This window comes from Calypte anna, chromosome 19, assembly GCF_003957555.1.
Source record: "Calypte anna isolate BGI_N300 chromosome 19, bCalAnn1_v1.p, whole genome shotgun sequence".
Taxonomy (NCBI): domain Eukaryota; kingdom Metazoa; phylum Chordata; class Aves; order Apodiformes; family Trochilidae; genus Calypte; species Calypte anna.
Window position 1 is genome coordinate 10,336,700 of NC_044264.1, and position 17,559 is coordinate 10,354,258.

General features: G+C 38.4%; 1 protein-coding gene across 6 annotated transcripts in view; it reads right to left on the bottom strand.

Annotated features, from left to right (window-relative positions):
- Window positions 1-17,559, bottom strand: part of NF1 (neurofibromin 1) — a 71,226-nt gene that overhangs the window by 48,523 nt on the left and 5,144 nt on the right. For 5 of the 6 annotated variants that reach the window (XM_030462377.1, XM_030462378.1, XM_030462376.1 and 2 more), the window contains exons 2-17: window positions 15,817-15,960; window positions 14,162-14,245; window positions 11,695-11,885; window positions 10,023-10,129; window positions 9,704-9,771; window positions 9,410-9,485; window positions 8,761-8,918; window positions 8,156-8,329; window positions 7,856-7,978; window positions 7,485-7,559; window positions 6,711-6,842; window positions 3,888-4,022; window positions 3,242-3,355; window positions 2,531-2,610; window positions 1,069-1,192; window positions 447-590 (exon numbers count right to left, since the gene is read on the bottom strand). In XM_030462377.1, the coding sequence (XP_030318237.1) occupies window positions 447-590; window positions 1,069-1,192; window positions 2,531-2,610; window positions 3,242-3,355; window positions 3,888-4,022; window positions 6,711-6,842; window positions 7,485-7,559; window positions 7,856-7,978; window positions 8,156-8,329; window positions 8,761-8,918; window positions 9,410-9,485; window positions 9,704-9,771; window positions 10,023-10,129; window positions 11,695-11,885; window positions 14,162-14,245; window positions 15,817-15,960 (1,929 nt within the window). Of the gene's footprint in view, window positions 1-446; window positions 591-1,068; window positions 1,193-1,531; window positions 1,631-2,530; window positions 2,611-3,241; window positions 3,356-3,887; window positions 4,023-6,710; window positions 6,843-7,484; window positions 7,560-7,855; window positions 7,979-8,155; window positions 8,330-8,760; window positions 8,919-9,409; window positions 9,486-9,703; window positions 9,772-10,022; window positions 10,130-11,694; window positions 11,886-14,161; window positions 14,246-15,816; window positions 15,961-17,559 lie in introns of those variants that run through there. The other variant, XM_030462381.1, reaches the window with a different exon arrangement.

Below are 17,559 nucleotides of genomic sequence, written 5' to 3' on the forward strand. Positions count from 1 at the left end.
TATGAACATGGCAATTTCACTAAAATTCTGCAAACCTAAACAAGGTCAGAGTCCTGTCTTTTATGCTGTTGCACAAACACATTAGCTAAGAACCTACTCCTTTCATAGGGATAACAACACACTTAGGAAAATCTTATTGATAATATAGAATTGTACACTAAACAAGCAAAGTTCAAGTTTTGGCTCACAAAATACGTTCTAAATAACTTCTTCTTTTTTTTCCTGCAGCTATAACCAGTAGTAAAACTGGGGTTGAGAAACCTGTCCATACAAGAGTTTACCTTGCTAAAAGATTTTATCTTATGATCCTTCATGGTACATTCAAACACACGTGAAACTTTAAAGAGTGAGATTTCAGATTTATTAACAATGACTGAAAACTCTGAATAATGCATAGGGATGCCACACTCCCCAGGTATTACAAAGAATTCTCACATATTACTTACCATGGAAGAATTCCCTTTCCCTTTCCTGAGGGCAGGTCCTGGAGCACAGCGAATTATCTCTTCATGGTCAAGAGAAATTTGACTGGTTCCACCTCCAGAGCCATCATAAAGGAAGAGAAGGTTGCAGGAACTCCTATCTGATTGCTATGGAGGGATAATAAAAATAGTAAATCAACTCATTTGTTAAAAAGATTCTCATCTTAATGAATATCCTCTAAGCACCAAGAGAAAAGATTCTGAAAAAGAACTAATTACTTCTTAACTTGAAGAACGAGAATATTAAGCATATTCCTTATTTAGAGGACAGTTGATTTCATTTAGAGGTCAAGTGTAAAAATCCTCCTGAATTCACAGAAAGCCAGAAAGCCCATGCTCTTCAGTTGCAACACGGAAGATAGTTTTACAAATACATGTTAAACTACAGCTATCAAGGGAAAAAGTCACTAACTCAGCACCAACACAGACAAAAAGCAGCATCCATCAGTAACAGAGCTACTTAAGTTGAAAAGCAAAGAAAAGAAACAAGTCACTTAAAGGTAAAAATTACCTTGCTGAAAGAGCTCTTCTCAAGCTTGCAATTACTTTTAGTGATCCTAACAGACAGATGTTAATATTTACTCACTTTGTTTTTTAGAAGAAACTTATTCCTACAGATGAGAATCTCCCGCAGCCACTTGAGGATTTCTGTACTGCTGAGCATCTGATGACTAGTTAGTTTCTTGCAGATATAAAAAAGCATTTGTGAACTGCAGCAAAATGAAATTCACCATTAGCTTTATATAGTAACAATTTTTTAATATCTATTACTATGTTTTACATAGAAATAGGCAATTAGCATGAATATCCTATACAGGTACTAGTATCATCTTTTAAAATGTAGAATAAATATAATATTGGTGTGTCCTTTAAATGGCAAGCTCCCCTCTGACCCTTCCCACCGCCCAGCTGGCCTTTTTAGCTCCCTAGAGGAAGTTAAGCAACTTGGGTACTTGTTAGAAGTCCAGACTCCAGGGCTGTAAATTCAGAAGTCCTCCATTTATCCACAGAACAGATACAGCACAGACAGTGGCAGAACAAGTTTACCTACACTGCTCTGACAACGTGTCTCAACTCTGTTCTGGAAGGAACACATCTAGGGATGTTCCTTCTTCATATCCATTCAGGCCTCACACTCTCTGTTAAAACTGCCAAAGGGTCCAAATTAGTGTCAATTTTAATGGGTGTTTCCCCCAGCCCAAACAGACCACAAACTCATTGCTACTACTAGAAATTACAGTCATGACTTTCAGTTACTGCCCATCCAGGTAGGGTCAGCCCCAAACTGATCCCAGAACAAGCCCCTGGAGCCCTGCAGGCCCCTTTCCTGGTGCTGGAAAGTACTCCTCCTAGACTGTCCTTCCCTTCCTTCTTAAAACAAACACCTCTACCAATTCAGATTACATCACCAAATACTTTTTTTTTTAAATTGTTTAGCTCATGCAGTTCTTAGAAAGCCAAGCTTAGAGATTCCTACTTTTTGATTTAGCCTTTTGTATATTCTGACGTTTTAGAATTTCATTTCCCTTCATACTCTCCAAGAAATCAACCTCAACAACTGCTATGAAGTTATAAAAAGCAAGATGACTTTAATGAATAAAAATTCTTAAATATACAGGAATGACAAATGGGTATCACAGGACAAGGGCAAGCTACTGCCTTCTTTAGGTGAGGGTTTCACCCATGATTAGCAAATCCCCACTTTAGAGTTGTTTAGCATTACCCTCCTACAGCCCCAAAAAGATAAAACAGAATTTAAACAAGTTTTTAAATTTTGAGTAAGGTGGAAAAGTCTCTACCTTTTCAAACTAATAATAGTTTCTACACCTTAACACCAGCCATTAAGAAAGCCAGGAAAATGTTGGTTATATTTTTGTCAAACTTTCACAGTATAAGGAAGATTAAATGTTTTCATGAACACACATAACAATTTTCCCTGCAAATTCATGTTGATGTGGCACAGGTTTCCCAAAACATTCACAGCTATTTCAAAGGAGAAGACAAACCAAACAGCTCTCTCTGTAGTTTACAAAAGTTAACTGACATACCTAATTTCCCAGAATGTTTCTATAGGGGCATCAGGGTTCCACAAGTCAATGCTGTCCAACTGGTGCAGAACTAGCAAGGCCTAAATCCCAAACAAAGTAGTTTCATTAGAGGCAGAAAGTTACAAAGTACGTCAGCACAGGCAGATAAATGGGTGCCTGTAATTACATTGCAAAGTAGTGACATTGTTTTAAAAAGGAAGGAAAGACACATACTGCATTTTATATAGCAAAACAACAGTTCACAGTTTGAGCCACAAGTATTTCATTTTAGTGTTAATTACATATTTGCAATCCAACCCTTGAGGTTTTACCTGGGATTCCCATACAAATCCATACCAGAGCCACAGACAATGTTTTTAAAAGACAGCTTTTGGCTTTGATAATTTACTTAATGGTGCTCTCTGCAAAGATGGAACAGAGGAATCAACCATGGGGATGAAGAGGTCATGTTAAGAGGAGCAGGGTAGTCCCAGGAGGCAGTCAGTGAATTGCTTTTTAACATTTTCTTACAGGCTCTTGTACCATGAAGGACTTGTTAAGTCTTCCTTGTAACACTTTCAGTGCAGGAGATGTTTAGGAAAAAAAATAAATCAATAGAAACCAAACTCTGAGGTGCCAAACTTCAGAGCTAATCAATACCCCAGAGCTTCTACAGAAGCCTTGGTTTGTCTGTGCACTGATCCCCTGGCACAGAGCACAGGTGCCCCTTACCTCCATGGCTTCTTGTGCTATATCTGGCATGCTGGATTGTGGAACAAGCTGGACAAGGCCTGTAATTAATTCAGCTGTGCTCCCCTGTGTCTCTGGCCCTTGCTTCCTGGGATTCTAAGCAGCAAAAAGGAGAACAAGTTAAAGTTGCAAAACTTTCTAATCACTGACCATTCTAGAAATAAAACCAAGGGGATTTCTGGATCCCTAGAAGAACATCTCATTTCATGTTAAGCTATGACACCCCTTGCATACCACATCTGTGACAGAACTGAAATATTTTTAAATTAAACAATAAACACACCTGAGAAAATGGAAGAGGGAATCTGTCTTCTTACTCACTGAAATGATTACAAATTTTCCCTAAACATAATTTTCCTCTCAGTCTGTTCCCTTCTTGTTGTCCCCCACACACACCTTTCAGAAGAAAAGAGCTTTATGCTCCTTTTCATTGTGCTGCTTTGGTTCTGCAGCATTTTCTGCCTTTTTTTTGGTTTTGTCTTTTCCATTTGAAAGCACAGAAGCATTATAAGCAGAGCAAATAACAAGTGAAGAAGTATCCTAGATGACAGGTTTATGGTTTTAATTTTTACTAATTTAGTACCTTTTAAAGTAAATTTTCCTAAGACTGAAAGTATGATATACTTACACACAACAAAAGCTTTGGATCAGCATGGATCAGTTTTACCAAGGATAACAGCAACAACTTGTAGCTTTTGGTTTCCAGATCAGTAGGTTTTTCTTTAAATTTAAGGCTTGTCATTTTCTCCTTAAATGTAAGACTCTGACAGAAGGGAAAAACGACAGTCACAGTCAGTAAGGTTGTGCACACAGTAGTTACAATTAAACACCTTGTCAGGTGTATTGCTTTTACAATCCAGGATTCCAAAAAAAGTTTAAAAATACACAAAATTCACTCAAGCATAATCACAGTCTTCTGCATAAAAATCCCCTACTACATATGCATGTGCTATCACTTAATTACATCCTTTAGTTTCCTTTAAGAATTACTTTAATGAGCTGCATGTGGACATAGGTTTTTGTGTAAGACAAATGGTGGCAAAAGAAAAATGGATAAAAGGACCAAAAAGAATTGACAGCAATATTCTGTGTCTGAGAAAGACAAAAAAAATAGATGTTTCCCAGCAAACTTGAATGTATCAGAGTGCAGGGAACTTTTTTCCAAAGGCAAGTGTGAGCTATACCATGTTCTGCCACTGCTGTTCACACAACAGACCCAGGGAGCACAAGACCCATATGTCCAACAGTCACACACAGTGATGCCTGTGAGGGGGGTACAGGGATGCTGCTGATTGTAAGGATTTCAAAAATTCAGCTTATGCTTTAATCCACAGTGTGCAGAACTCTCCAAATGTGGATGCAGGCTAAAGTCTGTCAAAAATACAACATATGAGTGTGGGTGTATTTTCAGATATATATATACACACATATAAATACATTTATTTAAAAATAAGAGCATGAATTAATTGGATTCCAGTATGTCCAAAGACAAAATATTTTCATCTCGCTCATGTAAGTTCACAGAATTTATATTTGCATTAATTTTCATCTTATATCAGCAGGGATGAAGTTAGCATTTCTGTTTACAGCCCACAAAATAATTACAAGAAAGTCACTTGGACAAAAAAGACAGAGTAAAACACTCTTCAGAAACTTAGCTTTTTAAACTGTTCTGTCTAGTTTATTATTTGCTAAGATCTCAAACAACAGCATTAACTTGTTCTTCATTTTCACTAAACTTACAAGTTTTAAATGACAACAACAAACAACCCTAGGTTGAAATAATCTTTAAGGTAACTTAAAAAGAGAAATAACATTGAATAACCAAATTCTACAAGAAATTAGAACTTCATGCTATTTTGCTAAACAGTTATTGTGAAAATAGAGAAATAAAATCCCCTATATAAAAAGCATCCACTCAGGAAATTCATACCACACTGGTAGAAGTAACTAAATTCTGTGCTACAGACTGCTGCAGTTAGGGGAATTCTGAGAAAAGGCACATGGTAAAAGAAGCTGATTTGTTTCTGTAAAGCCATTTAGTTACTTCACAGTCAAAGCTCAAGACTATCAAGAAGCAAAGACTGGGACATGACTTCTCCCTGTAAATACATCCCAGGGAGAAGCACTGGTGTGAAGCTAACAGACACCACTGGAGCAAGAACAAATGGGGTAAGTTAGACATAAATAAGTTTAGGTTGGAAATAAGAAAATAACCACCAGAATGGGGAGATTCTGGATGAGCATCGTGATGGAGAAGTAGGGGCCAGAAAGAACAGACCCAACAAAAAGCCTTTCCTGCCAGGAAGGAGCTGGACTGGCTGTGAGAGGGATGGCCTTGCAGCTGCCAAGCAGAGTGCAGCTGAGGTCTCCTCCAGTCCCACATTTCTGGGGTGGAACACGCTCCCTCTGGTACCCCAGGGAAGTGACTGCAGTGGTAACTATGCACAGAAAAGTCAGAGCCAGGAAAGGCTTTTCTGTGGTAGTTACAAGGGGGGATACTTACAGCAACAGAGGCCCACTGCCATGCAAAGCAGTGACTGGGTGGCATCTGAGCCTGTCAGCGACAGCAGCCAGAAAGAACGGAAAATAAGAAGCAGAAGACAAAGCACCACCAATCAATGTCCAGTTGCCATTACAACACCCCTGCTATTTTCTCAACAGATGAATATATAAATTTAAAAAGCAAGTTAAACATGTTGTAGCTTTCAACTAAAGGTATTTTGATCATTTGCTTCCATCTGAGAAGCCCAATAGGAATATTTTTGTGTCTCATTTTAGGCCTTCTAGAACAACCAACCAAGTTCACTTGACACATGGGAAGTCCTAAATGGAAAGTTCCAAAGAAAGGCAACACAGCTGCATGTAAACATACTAAAAAAAATTTTTATGAACTACAAATTTGAATTTACTCAAGTTTTTTTTCAGGACAATCAAGAATACATGCTTTATTTCATAATGGCTGAAAAAGCCTTTACTCTGTTGCTGTCAGCAAGACCAAAGAGTTGACTTGCTCAACAGAAAGCAAGACAAATGGGAAGGAGAGGTACTCCTGCCAATCGAGGTAAAAGCATTGCAGTGTTCAGAAATTATCTTCACATACAGAATGCTTTTTTATTGCCAGATTAACGAACGTATTACCTAGCTCTTCACACAGCAAGAAAGCTTAAAATGAACAGGAAGCCACGAAGGACAGTTACAGGAGAAATAGTTCTATGTTGCCAGTGTAAGAGCAGCATGAAAACTGAGAAACACACATCACTGACTGAAACAGTAACACACCACAGCCTGCAAGGGTCACAGAACATGTATGGCTCTCTGTTGCTTTTTGGATTGCAATGGTATTCCCCCCCTCTATTTTCCAGGCTAAAGTTAATTAAAAAGCTGGAATGTGATGGAGACAGAAGGAAAAGCAGAGGTGTGTGTGTGAAGGGGTTCTCTGAAGCCCTACCGGGGTCATGCGGATGGCAGGGTGAGCCCCACAGCCCTGCACAGCTTTGTGGAGGGTCTCACTGAACATGCTGCGCAGCTCCATCGAGTGGCAGTACACAGCATCAATCCTGGGCCACCAGTCCAGGGCAGACTGGAAAGAAGACACAGAAATGCTCAAATGATTAACTGGGAAAACAGGAGTTAACCTATTGGTTATTTTATACCTCTAAACATTACAAAATCTGAGGTATAACTGACCTTTACACAAGTACTCTACACAGCTTTACCCTTAGGTTAATCTTGCATTCTCACCATGAAACTCAAAATACTTAAATGAGTTGCTTCCAACTTAGCTGCTTGTTGCACTGCTGCTGTCTGTGAACAAGCACAAGCTCCCAAACCAGGGCACATATCTAAGGATACTGAATGCTAGTAATACTTCAAAAGAAGCCATGCACACTCAGTTCACTGCAAAACACTAAACAAAATGGAAAACTGGTATTTCATGAACTTGGCAGTGTCTGAGAAGCTGTGTTACTCCACCACAGATATTCCACCACATCTACTGGAGCCTTTTTGCCCTCCTGTGTCAAAGTGCCTGATATGTTTTTGTTCACTTTGTTGGACAGCGTAAACAAAGATTTGTATGACCTTCTTTACTAACAAGGAACTCTTGCTGCATGGATTTAGGCAACAAGATTTGGTCTACTACTTAAATTGTATTTAATAAGCAGATACTAATCTGAAGAGAAGCCCCAGCTTGCTGGGCTGATTAAATACTCTCAGAACTTACATTTGTGATTATTCGGTGGAGCGAATTCACCAAAACATAATGAAAAGTTGATGGGGAATTCTGTGCCAAGCAGATCTACAATAAAAATGCATAAAAGCCACTTAGGAACATATTTTCTTTGCCATCTTTCTTATCACAATGAATAGCACGTTGGAAACTTTTTATTAAATTGACAAAGCTGTCAAATCTAAACATGAGAAAGTCTAATCAGCTAAGAAAATATTAATGGAAATATGCAGGGATTTATTACCAGGGGGATATATAAACATGAACTCATCTATGAGCTTCCAGCTGCTGTGAGCATATCTTTTATAACTGAGAGGTCATCCACAGTGCATGGAGAATGAGCTGTCACTAAGTAGTGTTCTCACCTTGAAGTGCTGGTTATTGTGAGGGTTTATGCGGAAGCAGGAAACCAAGCAGTCGATCATAAGGTCTACATCTGCATTTTGATTGCCTCTTGAGAAAGGTTTGCTTGGATTAAACAGCAAATTCTACATATGTCAAAAGATAAAATAAATAAGATGCCAAGATTATCCTTGTCTACTTTAATACAAATCATTTTCAACTGAAAAACACTGTACTATTCAATTGAGGAGAAATTAAAAAGTTTATTTACGTGTGTTAAAATTCAAATTTCCTTGTTGCAATTAGGAAACAGACATTTTTACCTTAAGATCTACTACCATGGACTGCACTAGTAGGAAAATGACAGAATTATCTTCCCAGTTGATGTAGGTAGATGCTTTGCACAGTTTTACACAAGCAATAGCAGCACTTTCAGTGAGCTGTCTGCTCCCGCTGTGGCCTGCAAGTGCTTTCCTGAGATTGTCCAGGAACAGTTTCTGCAGAATTCAAGTCAGGAATAGTTACAACCAGAGCTCTGGTAACCTATGATCATGGTTTTTAGATTCTTAAATACTAAAAACAAACAACATTGCATTTTCTAATCAGAAATATCAGGACTGCAAGAAAGAACTTCATGCAACATTTTGGAGACATGCTGTATTTATTAATGACATTTACTTTGAATTATCTAAGACAATGAGAATGCACAACCACAGATGGTTGTTTACTCTTAACCATAATGCAGCGAAAGAATAGAGGTGAGAACTTCAAAAGGGTGCAGAAACTTACACACTGAATTGTAATGTGCTTTCTATGCATGGAAGACTAAGTGAAATATACTTGAAATACTGAGTAAGCAAAGACATCCTTATAACCAAAGCATGCTCTAGAAATGAGAAGCAGAATTCAGATACTTTTCTTCTCTTACCTTGTTCATTTTAGTTTCTTCTACCACATCCTTTGCTATATCTTGGATAATCTCTGGACACAGGACCAGTAGTATGATTTGCAGTGGCCAAACTGCTGCTTTACGTTTCGTGCTTTCAGCAAAGCCATCCACTAAATCAAACAACTTCTCTGCACAATCTGCATAAAACATAACCCCAAGTTCAATACCAGTTTTAATTATGAAAAGGTAAAGAACAGGTATAAAAGAGCAGAGGGATAGCTCCACTTGCACAGAAAAATGCTTGGCTTTTGCATAATACTGGGGATAAAACTGTCTCAACATAGTTAATGACATGGTTTCCACTTTTTGGCTAGGCAAAAATAAATACAGGTGATGTTATCTTAAGGGGTTTTTCTTTCCTCTATCAAGATTAAGAATATATATCTAAATAGTTTCCATCTTTGGAATCTCACTGCCTTGTGTAGTGAAACACAAAATGTAGTTCTTTAAAAGGTGACTCAGGAGACAAAAGATGGAGCAATATATCCTTGCCTGCCCTGACACAGGCTGACAGAAATTTGTGTCTTATTTGCAGGCTACTCAAGAAGCAAAGGGGGCACAAAATGCAGGTGAATGTAGGGATGTCTGAGAAACCAGCTCTTGAACTCCAACATTTGTTGTGCCTTACCAGCCATATCAGTCTGTGGTGTTTGATACAGCTTTGTGAACTCATCAGGATAGTTTTCCACCCAGTTCCAAAATGCCTGCAGATAATGCAAAACATCTTTACATTCCAGAGCCTGAAAATATTTTTTCCTAAATGATGTATTTAATTAAATGGAGTAAGTACTCTTACTTCTAATCATTCATCATTTCTTGCAAAACATATACACAGCATGCATCAACTTGTATTTTATAGTAAATCACTGGAAAAAGTCTGCAAATAAGCAATGAAACAGAAAACCAATATTAAAATACTTACTTTTTCAAGACTGTTGATAACAGCTAACTGAGCTACTTTCTTAAGGGCTTTAAACTTGAATACTGTCTCTGTAGAAGTAAAACATTTCTGCATTTAGAAAACAAATCTGATTCTAAAAAGCAACACAGATTATAAAAGACATTTGAAGTGCAAAGTTACGTTACTTAAGTATTTTAAGTATTTTAAAATATTTTAATAAATGTATGACTACTTGGAGTAAAACACAGCAATAAAAGGATACACATATCAATATCATTGTGTTATATCTAACTTGTTATATTTAGATAAAACTATTTCAAAACAAAGGCTCAGATCATACCTTGCAAGAGTCGTTTTAGTTTGGAACAATCCACACTGATGTACTGTAGAAGTTCTATATCATGAACATCAGCATTATCTTCTGAGCACACAGTCAGTTCCTGTAACCTAAAAATAGGCAAAGTACACTCACTTCTCAACCAGATTATGTCTGAACACATCCCCATAATTCTATACATTGGACTAGCAGGGGAATATTGTATCATCTCCTCAGATAGATTTCTCCAAGTTTCAAACTGAAAGACAGATCATGCATGATTCAGAATTAAAATTATAGTCTTGTTCCATCCTCATACTGGAAATGGATCTAGAAACACCAGAGATGAACTTCAACGCCTGTTTAAGCCCAAGATCTGCCTAAATCCTTCTGTTACCTACCATGCTATAGCAATCTTGTTATCTTTTCAACTAAAAACTATATCCATGGAATCCTGACAACTTTGACTCCTTAACAGCAAGTTCATTTCTCAGCAGTGAAGCAGTGAGTGATGGTGCTTGGCATGGCTGAAGTGAGCTACAACCACTCTTGGTAAGCTTGAGGAAATGAATGTTTTTCTGGCCTAAACAAATGGGATGAAGTTTAATGACTCCAACTTAAACTCCATGGCATCTCCTCACACTTTTGTCTGAGATGATTTACTAAACATCTCATCAGATAACTCAGCCACTAATAACTAAATCATATGTTCTCACAAACTCAAGATTGCCATGTCTTGTTCCAAGGCTACAGATGTGTTTTAGACGTGGAATGTGGTTTCTAGTAGTACACACAAAAGCAGTTCTCCACTTCTCCAAGGCCAGGGAAACTTAACAGCCCTGGCTGGGAACGGGAAGGTCCCCACTGCTGTGCTCTTCATGCCAAAAATCCCCCAGCTGCTGTACAAGGCCTAGAAATATGCCTAAACAGGAAGCACAGGTCAAAAGACCAGCAATGCTAACTGTCAGCAAGCTGACCCCTGTGGAGATCAGCAACAACTGGTCAAATATTTAACTATTTCTGTACAAGCTATCTTGAACTGAATAAGGGAGGAAGTACCACGCTCCAACTCAAATGGATGGTAAGGAGGGCTTTGGAGCTTGAGAACCAAACCATGCAACAGACACAGCAATAAATACAGATCCATGGACTAGATTCAAAACCTGTCAAAGGATTTCAACTGAAAAACACTTCTTTTAAAAGGAGAAAAAGAAATTGTTTCCATTTCCATAAGCAAAAACACTTAATCAATCTATTTAGTAAAACCACATCCTCCATGTTAGCTGCCAAGTCCATGTTCTTGAAACAGAAGTTATCAAGGGCTCTCTAGAAGTTTTTAATATACTTACAATTTCAAATAATCAAATAATTTGAGACTGATTTCTAAAACACGAGTATTTGCTCAAATGTGGGAATGGAACTGTTTTTAAACTATCAGAAATATAAAAATATAACTAAATACAATTTAAAATATAATTCAAAAAAGCAACTAATGGAGCTCGCAGAAAGTACAGTGGCAACAACCTAGAGTGGATGTGAAACAGGTTCCTTTTGTACATTGAAACTCACGTAAAATATTGAAAGGTAGAGGAAATCTCACTGAGAAACTCTCGTTAAGTACCATTTAAACAGTTAACTTTCCTGGAGTTAGAAAGACCCCAATTCCTGGTAAGTGAGGCTGCAGACACAGACCTACCTGGTGGAGATGCGGCTGAACACAGCGTTGAAGTTATTGCAGCTCAGAGAAAAGAGAACCCCAGAGGCAGAACTCCTCAGCTCAGCTGCATGCTGGTTCCCCTCACGGTAGGTGTGGATGAAATGGCAGATTTCTGGCAGCAACTGTTTGACCAGCATAGTCTCATCTAGTCTCATGGTATCCTTTGGTTGCTAAAAATAAACATTCAGTAGTTCATGAAACCCATTTCCTAGGTTTAGAGGCAAAAAAAATGGAGCATCTGCCACTGGTAGGCACAGGAGCTGAACCTGAACCTGTGCCTGCCTGCAGCTCAGCACTGACCATCACGTAAGCAGAGCACACACAACAGGCTGCATTCCATGGGAACAGTGACCCCAATCATCCACACCACCTCACATCTTCTGTTAAACCTCCAAAATAGGAAGGACATCAAGTTGATCAATGTCATCAAGTATCAAGCAAACCATCAAACTAGGTTTTAAAGTACAACACATCTCTGTTTTGATGAATGCACCCTGTTGGTCTGGGTCGAGTATTGGCAGTAGAGCATTAACTGTCTCAGCTTTGACTGGAAACTGGAAGGGCAAGGACCCACCCCTACTTCTCTTCTGGGTAGTATCCTACCCACTATATTTTGACATCTAATATCTTTATATTAAAAAAACCAAAAACCAACAACAACAAAAATGAAAAAGAGGAGCTTCTCCCTTGCTCTGGCCTGGGATTGCTCTGAGTCAAAGAATGGCTTAACTTTCCTGCAAAAGAATAATCTAATTTTTGCCAGTTTGCACAGTATGAGACATAAGGAAACTATTTACAAAAGAATTCAAAGTGAAACTTTGCTCTACTAAGAGCAACTTTTAACAGAAGGGTCAGCATTAAAGCTTTCTAAAATTCTACCAATGAATTTACCATAGGGAATTGGGAAGTTTCAGAGACTCCCACTTAGTTGACCTGAGTCCTGTTGCCATGAGAACTTGATGAAACATTGAGCAAGAGCAGGGAGCAAGAAATACGTCTGAAGATACCACAGAACACAACGCTCTTTGTATAGGACTTTGGCTCAGTCTCACTGAACATATACTGCCTCAGCTTGCTCTTGTCTGAACTGACAAAGCAAGAAGCACTCAGCACAACTTGAAGCTGTTCAGATCTCATCATGTATCCTTTCAAACAACATGGCTAGAGAAATATTTTAAAGGAATTAATTTCTGCAGTTAGAACAGGTTTTTTGACTCTGCATCACAGACACAAAAAGCACCAAAACAAGGCATTTACCTCAGCTGTAAAAGCTGAAAATTATTCTGGAAAATTATTTACCTGTATCTTTTGTGAATTTGGAAGAATCCAAAACTATTCAGACTTTCTAAATAATGTAATATAAAATATGCTGCTTGACAAACCTAACCATAAGGTCACTACCTTAGAAAGAAAGAACCTTCAAAAACTGTTGCAGGGAAACAGCAAAGAGCTTAGATGATTTCATGACATTCATCCAGGAACACAGCTTTAAAAAGAATTCCTATCTTGTTTAAGGAATAAACCATTGCAGATTTTGCTCCCAGTGAAGTTTGGCTTTGCAATTACACAGTTCAGCACAGTGTGCTGTACAACTGTTTACATCCCAAAGGTAACAGCAAACTGCCTGGCAGCACAGCTCTGATTGGAGACCTCAGGACTGGACTCCCAGTGGAGATTGGACATGGTTAACTAATGTAATCTAGGAAACACCTGCAAAAGTAATCTTTAGTATGGTGATAGCAAAGTTTCTGCTGTATGTAAAACTACAGGAAGAAACTATTTCACTGAATGAACATTTTTTGAAGCTTAAAGAAAAATCAACACTGTATGCATAAAACTCAGTAGCATAAAACTTATAATACTTGTACTGAATTACCTTCTCCTTTTCCCATGATTTACTATTGCTATTTAAATTGTGGGATGAAAATGGTTTGATGCATCTATTCATAAAAATACTGAGCAAAACATGCCACAAGCATTCAAATCTTAACCAAAAAATCTATCAAAGATTCGTAACTACATCTAATTCTTCATCTCACTTTGTCTCTCCCTTTACTTTGGTCAACACACTTCTCTGAATACAGCTCTCTTCAATTATTTTTATCAAATTATTAGAAGAAAATAATTACTTAATCATCTACTTAGTAAGTAGGTGAGTGGTTGGAAGGGCAAATTCAAAAGTTTATTTGAATCTATTTAACTGAAAGAAGTTCACTAATTTTAGGCAAGAAAAAAGCACCCCATAAATCTTTAACTTAGCAATTATACCAACCATTTTCATGTATAGGAAGCTTTAGAATTTTTTAAAATAGCATTAATCCTACTTCACTCTAAATCAGATGAGTTTTAACTTTAGCATCAGTAATTACAGATACACAACCATTTTTCTTGTACTCTCAAACTCATTTAATTCCAACTTAGCAACTGCTTATGCAAGCCTACTCACCCCTGCCAGACATTTTTCCAGTGTATCCAAGATAATCAGCTGAGACAGATATAAATTCTTTTCAGCAGCTTCTCCAAATATTCTCTAGAAGTAGAAATTATATGGATTCATCTGAGACACAGAAATTTGACTTGTAGCACACTGAAGTCACATTGTAGAGTGGGACAACAAGTTATGGCTCCTTTAATGCTCTGGTTTTGAGTTTAGAAATAAAGCCAGCAAAAACTGGCTTAAAACAGGAATTAGAACCTTACTGATGAAGAGGTACCTTTGTCCAGTCAACAAGGCCAAATCTTACAAGGAACAGTTACATCAAAGTAGGGCTGGAGGTGAACTGCAGCCCCTCACCTTCATCAGGCCTGTCATTTACTGAGAGATGAAGGTCACATTTCTCAGAAGCTATTTTGGTACCAATTACTGACAGCTCCTTCCCCATTTTATATTTCAATGCCAGCATTTTAATAGAACAGATTCTTCTTTCTTACAAGAAATCCATATCAAGAAGCTTAACAGAGTCTTGCACAATTTAGCAAAGACCACACAAGAAACACACAAGACCCTCCAGAAGGATGCCACACACTGCAGGTACAGGACAGAGGCAGAATTCCACTGGGTGTTTAGGCTGGCACTTGATTTTATTGCTAACAATAGTTTCAGCAATATAAAGGCAGCAAAAGAAGGCAGAAAATATTCATCCAAAAATATATTGTTGCTAGTCTGCCCATGGGACACATGTAGAAGTCACCCAAAGGAAGTTACATTTTAAACCATGTGAGAAGTTAGCTCAGCCAGGCTGAAGCTGCAGCACAGTGCTAACTCTCAAGACATTTTTCTAAACATTTTGTTTCAGCTATAGAAATCCTAAAAAAATATTGCTGACTCATACAGTAGCTCAGTTTGTCAAACATGAAAAAATATTAAGTCTTGCTCTTCAGTGCAAAGCAGATGTTAACAGGTCCAAAACCAGATCTGCCATGGATAAAAACTAAACAATAAAATAAAAAATTAAAAAAAAAAAAAAAACAAACGCATCTTTCTCCTCATTCCTGAACTTCCCATTTATCCCAGCTGATGGCATCCAGAGCCATTTTTCTAGACTTGACAATATGGAATCCACATTTGGGTTTTCTCTTTCTAGCTTTCTCTTTTCTTTGGCTGCACTGAGATATGTTTTAAATGGCAGTTTTAGTGCTGCTGGTGAGTCAAATATTTTGATGGATTTCAGGAACCATTTATGGTTCCATTGGAGGAAGAACAAAAAAGCCAGGATGCAGAAGGAACCCATCCACTAAGACAGCTGGCTCTGAAGATTTCTCTTTGGGAACCTGTGAAAAAATCATGTTGAATGTCATCCCTCCCCAGCAGTCTCCTGACCTCAAGTACCAACACCACATGGTTTAAGGAGAGGCTGTGACCCAGATCAAAGATGTGGATCACTCCCACAGGTCTTTCATTCATTTTCCTGACTGACTTGTCAGGTTCTCCTGGAGGTCCAGCTCTAGAGGAGCAGTATTAGACAAGAGGTTGTTTTCAAAGATTCTTCTTACAAGGCTTCATCTCCCTGAATTTCAAGGGACTCTCTGCAGACTGAGCAGTGTGAATAAGTAACAACCATTCTGAAGAATTACTCAACAATCCAAATTTAGAAAACTTACCATGTTATTAACATTTTTTAAGATATTAGTGAGACCACTGATGACCAGTGAAAACTTGTACTTGGAAATGTTTATGAGACATTCCTTGTTGTGCTCCGTACTGACTTTGGTGTGGGTATTCTGCTGGCCAGCCTTTATTGGAAGCTACAAAGAGAGACAAACATTATAAGCTTTTGTACACTGAAATTCACAGCTTTAAAACATCAGAAACAACCTTGAAAAACATTCCACAAGACACAACTACAAACATGTTTGTTATTTCATTTTCTTTACATTCATCTTTCTTTTACTTATCTGTAAAACAAAATACAAGTTCACCTAGTCCTCTTTCTGAATTGAAACTAAACCTCTATTTTGTGATAAATTTTCTACAAACTAAATGTCAAAGCAATCATAGGAGCAGAAAAACGTGAGTAAGATAGAATTCTGAGAAGAAAAGTTTATTTCAAAAATTGGCTCATTAAATACAAAAAGTCTCCACAAGGATAATACCTGCAAGAAAAAAATACAACCCAACACCTGCATCTTGAGACCTGAGGTGAAATCACAGTAGCTCACAAACAGGTGAGTTGGGAGGTGGTGACAGTGGTACCCAGGAGAGGAGGAACTACCAACAGCCTCCCCGGGCACCCAAAGGACCTGACGTCCCCGTGCCACCACCCCCCTCCCAGGTGCTGAAGCTTCTCAGGTGTGAGCCTCACACTACTCCTCCTGCCCTGGTTCCTCTGGTTCTGCAGGAACCAGACCTGAACTGCATCCTTCTCAGGACAGGCACGATTCAGAGAGTCTGCACTGAGCTGAGATGCTGCTCCCACTGCCTAAACACAAGGCACTTTGTTTCAGGCTGTACCCAAATTCTTCAAGGGTCACAACCGAGTCACTTCCCAGGCACGCACTGCGGGGCTGCCCCTGCCCGTCCCAACCACCACACCAAGATGTGGGAACCAGCTCTCAGGAAGAAGGGAGTTTTACTGAAGATTTGGATTTTTAACAAGCACCCTAACACAGGAACACAAAAAGGAGTCGGTATTATCATCTCTCTTACAGTTCCTGTGTGCCACTTGTGTTCTGAAGCTCACCTAGGAACTGGCTGTCCATAGGTACAACTCCCTGCACAACCTCCTGTAGCAACAAGTTCCACAGGGCAATCAAGATAATTCCCACTTCGTGGTGTAATTCTCCTGCAACTGTTCAGATTGCAATGATTTCAAACAGAGCAATGCATTTCAGTGTGCTCATTTTTGAAATTGGAAGAAGCAGCACAAACAGCATTTATGACTCCAGCTTTGTTTTCATTGTTAGGTGTTATTTTTACAATACATTTTCTGGAGTTGTTAATGGAAGGTAGATACATTTAGTCAAAAATTTCACCCTTACTAGTCCTTTTTATTTGGATTTTCAAGCCTCTTTGCTGACAACAGCAGAAAAGCTCAATACCACTGAGTGATAAAACACTTCAGAAGTGCCTCCCTCTCAAAGAAGCTGTCTCACAGATCTAGTTCTGTACATTCCATGTTAGAGAAACATCGTATTACACATTCCAGGAGCTTCCTGCCACAACAGCCCCAGCAACAAGGTCACCTACAAGTAAAGCTGCTTTTTATACTACCATTTAAAATAGGAAACTATATAAAGAGGAAATATTAGCACTGTTGTTTTGGGTTGGGGTTTTTTTTTATTTCTCAGCTATTTCCTTTGTGTACTCTGACATGCTGGAGCATTTTATGTCCCCTAATAGAATCC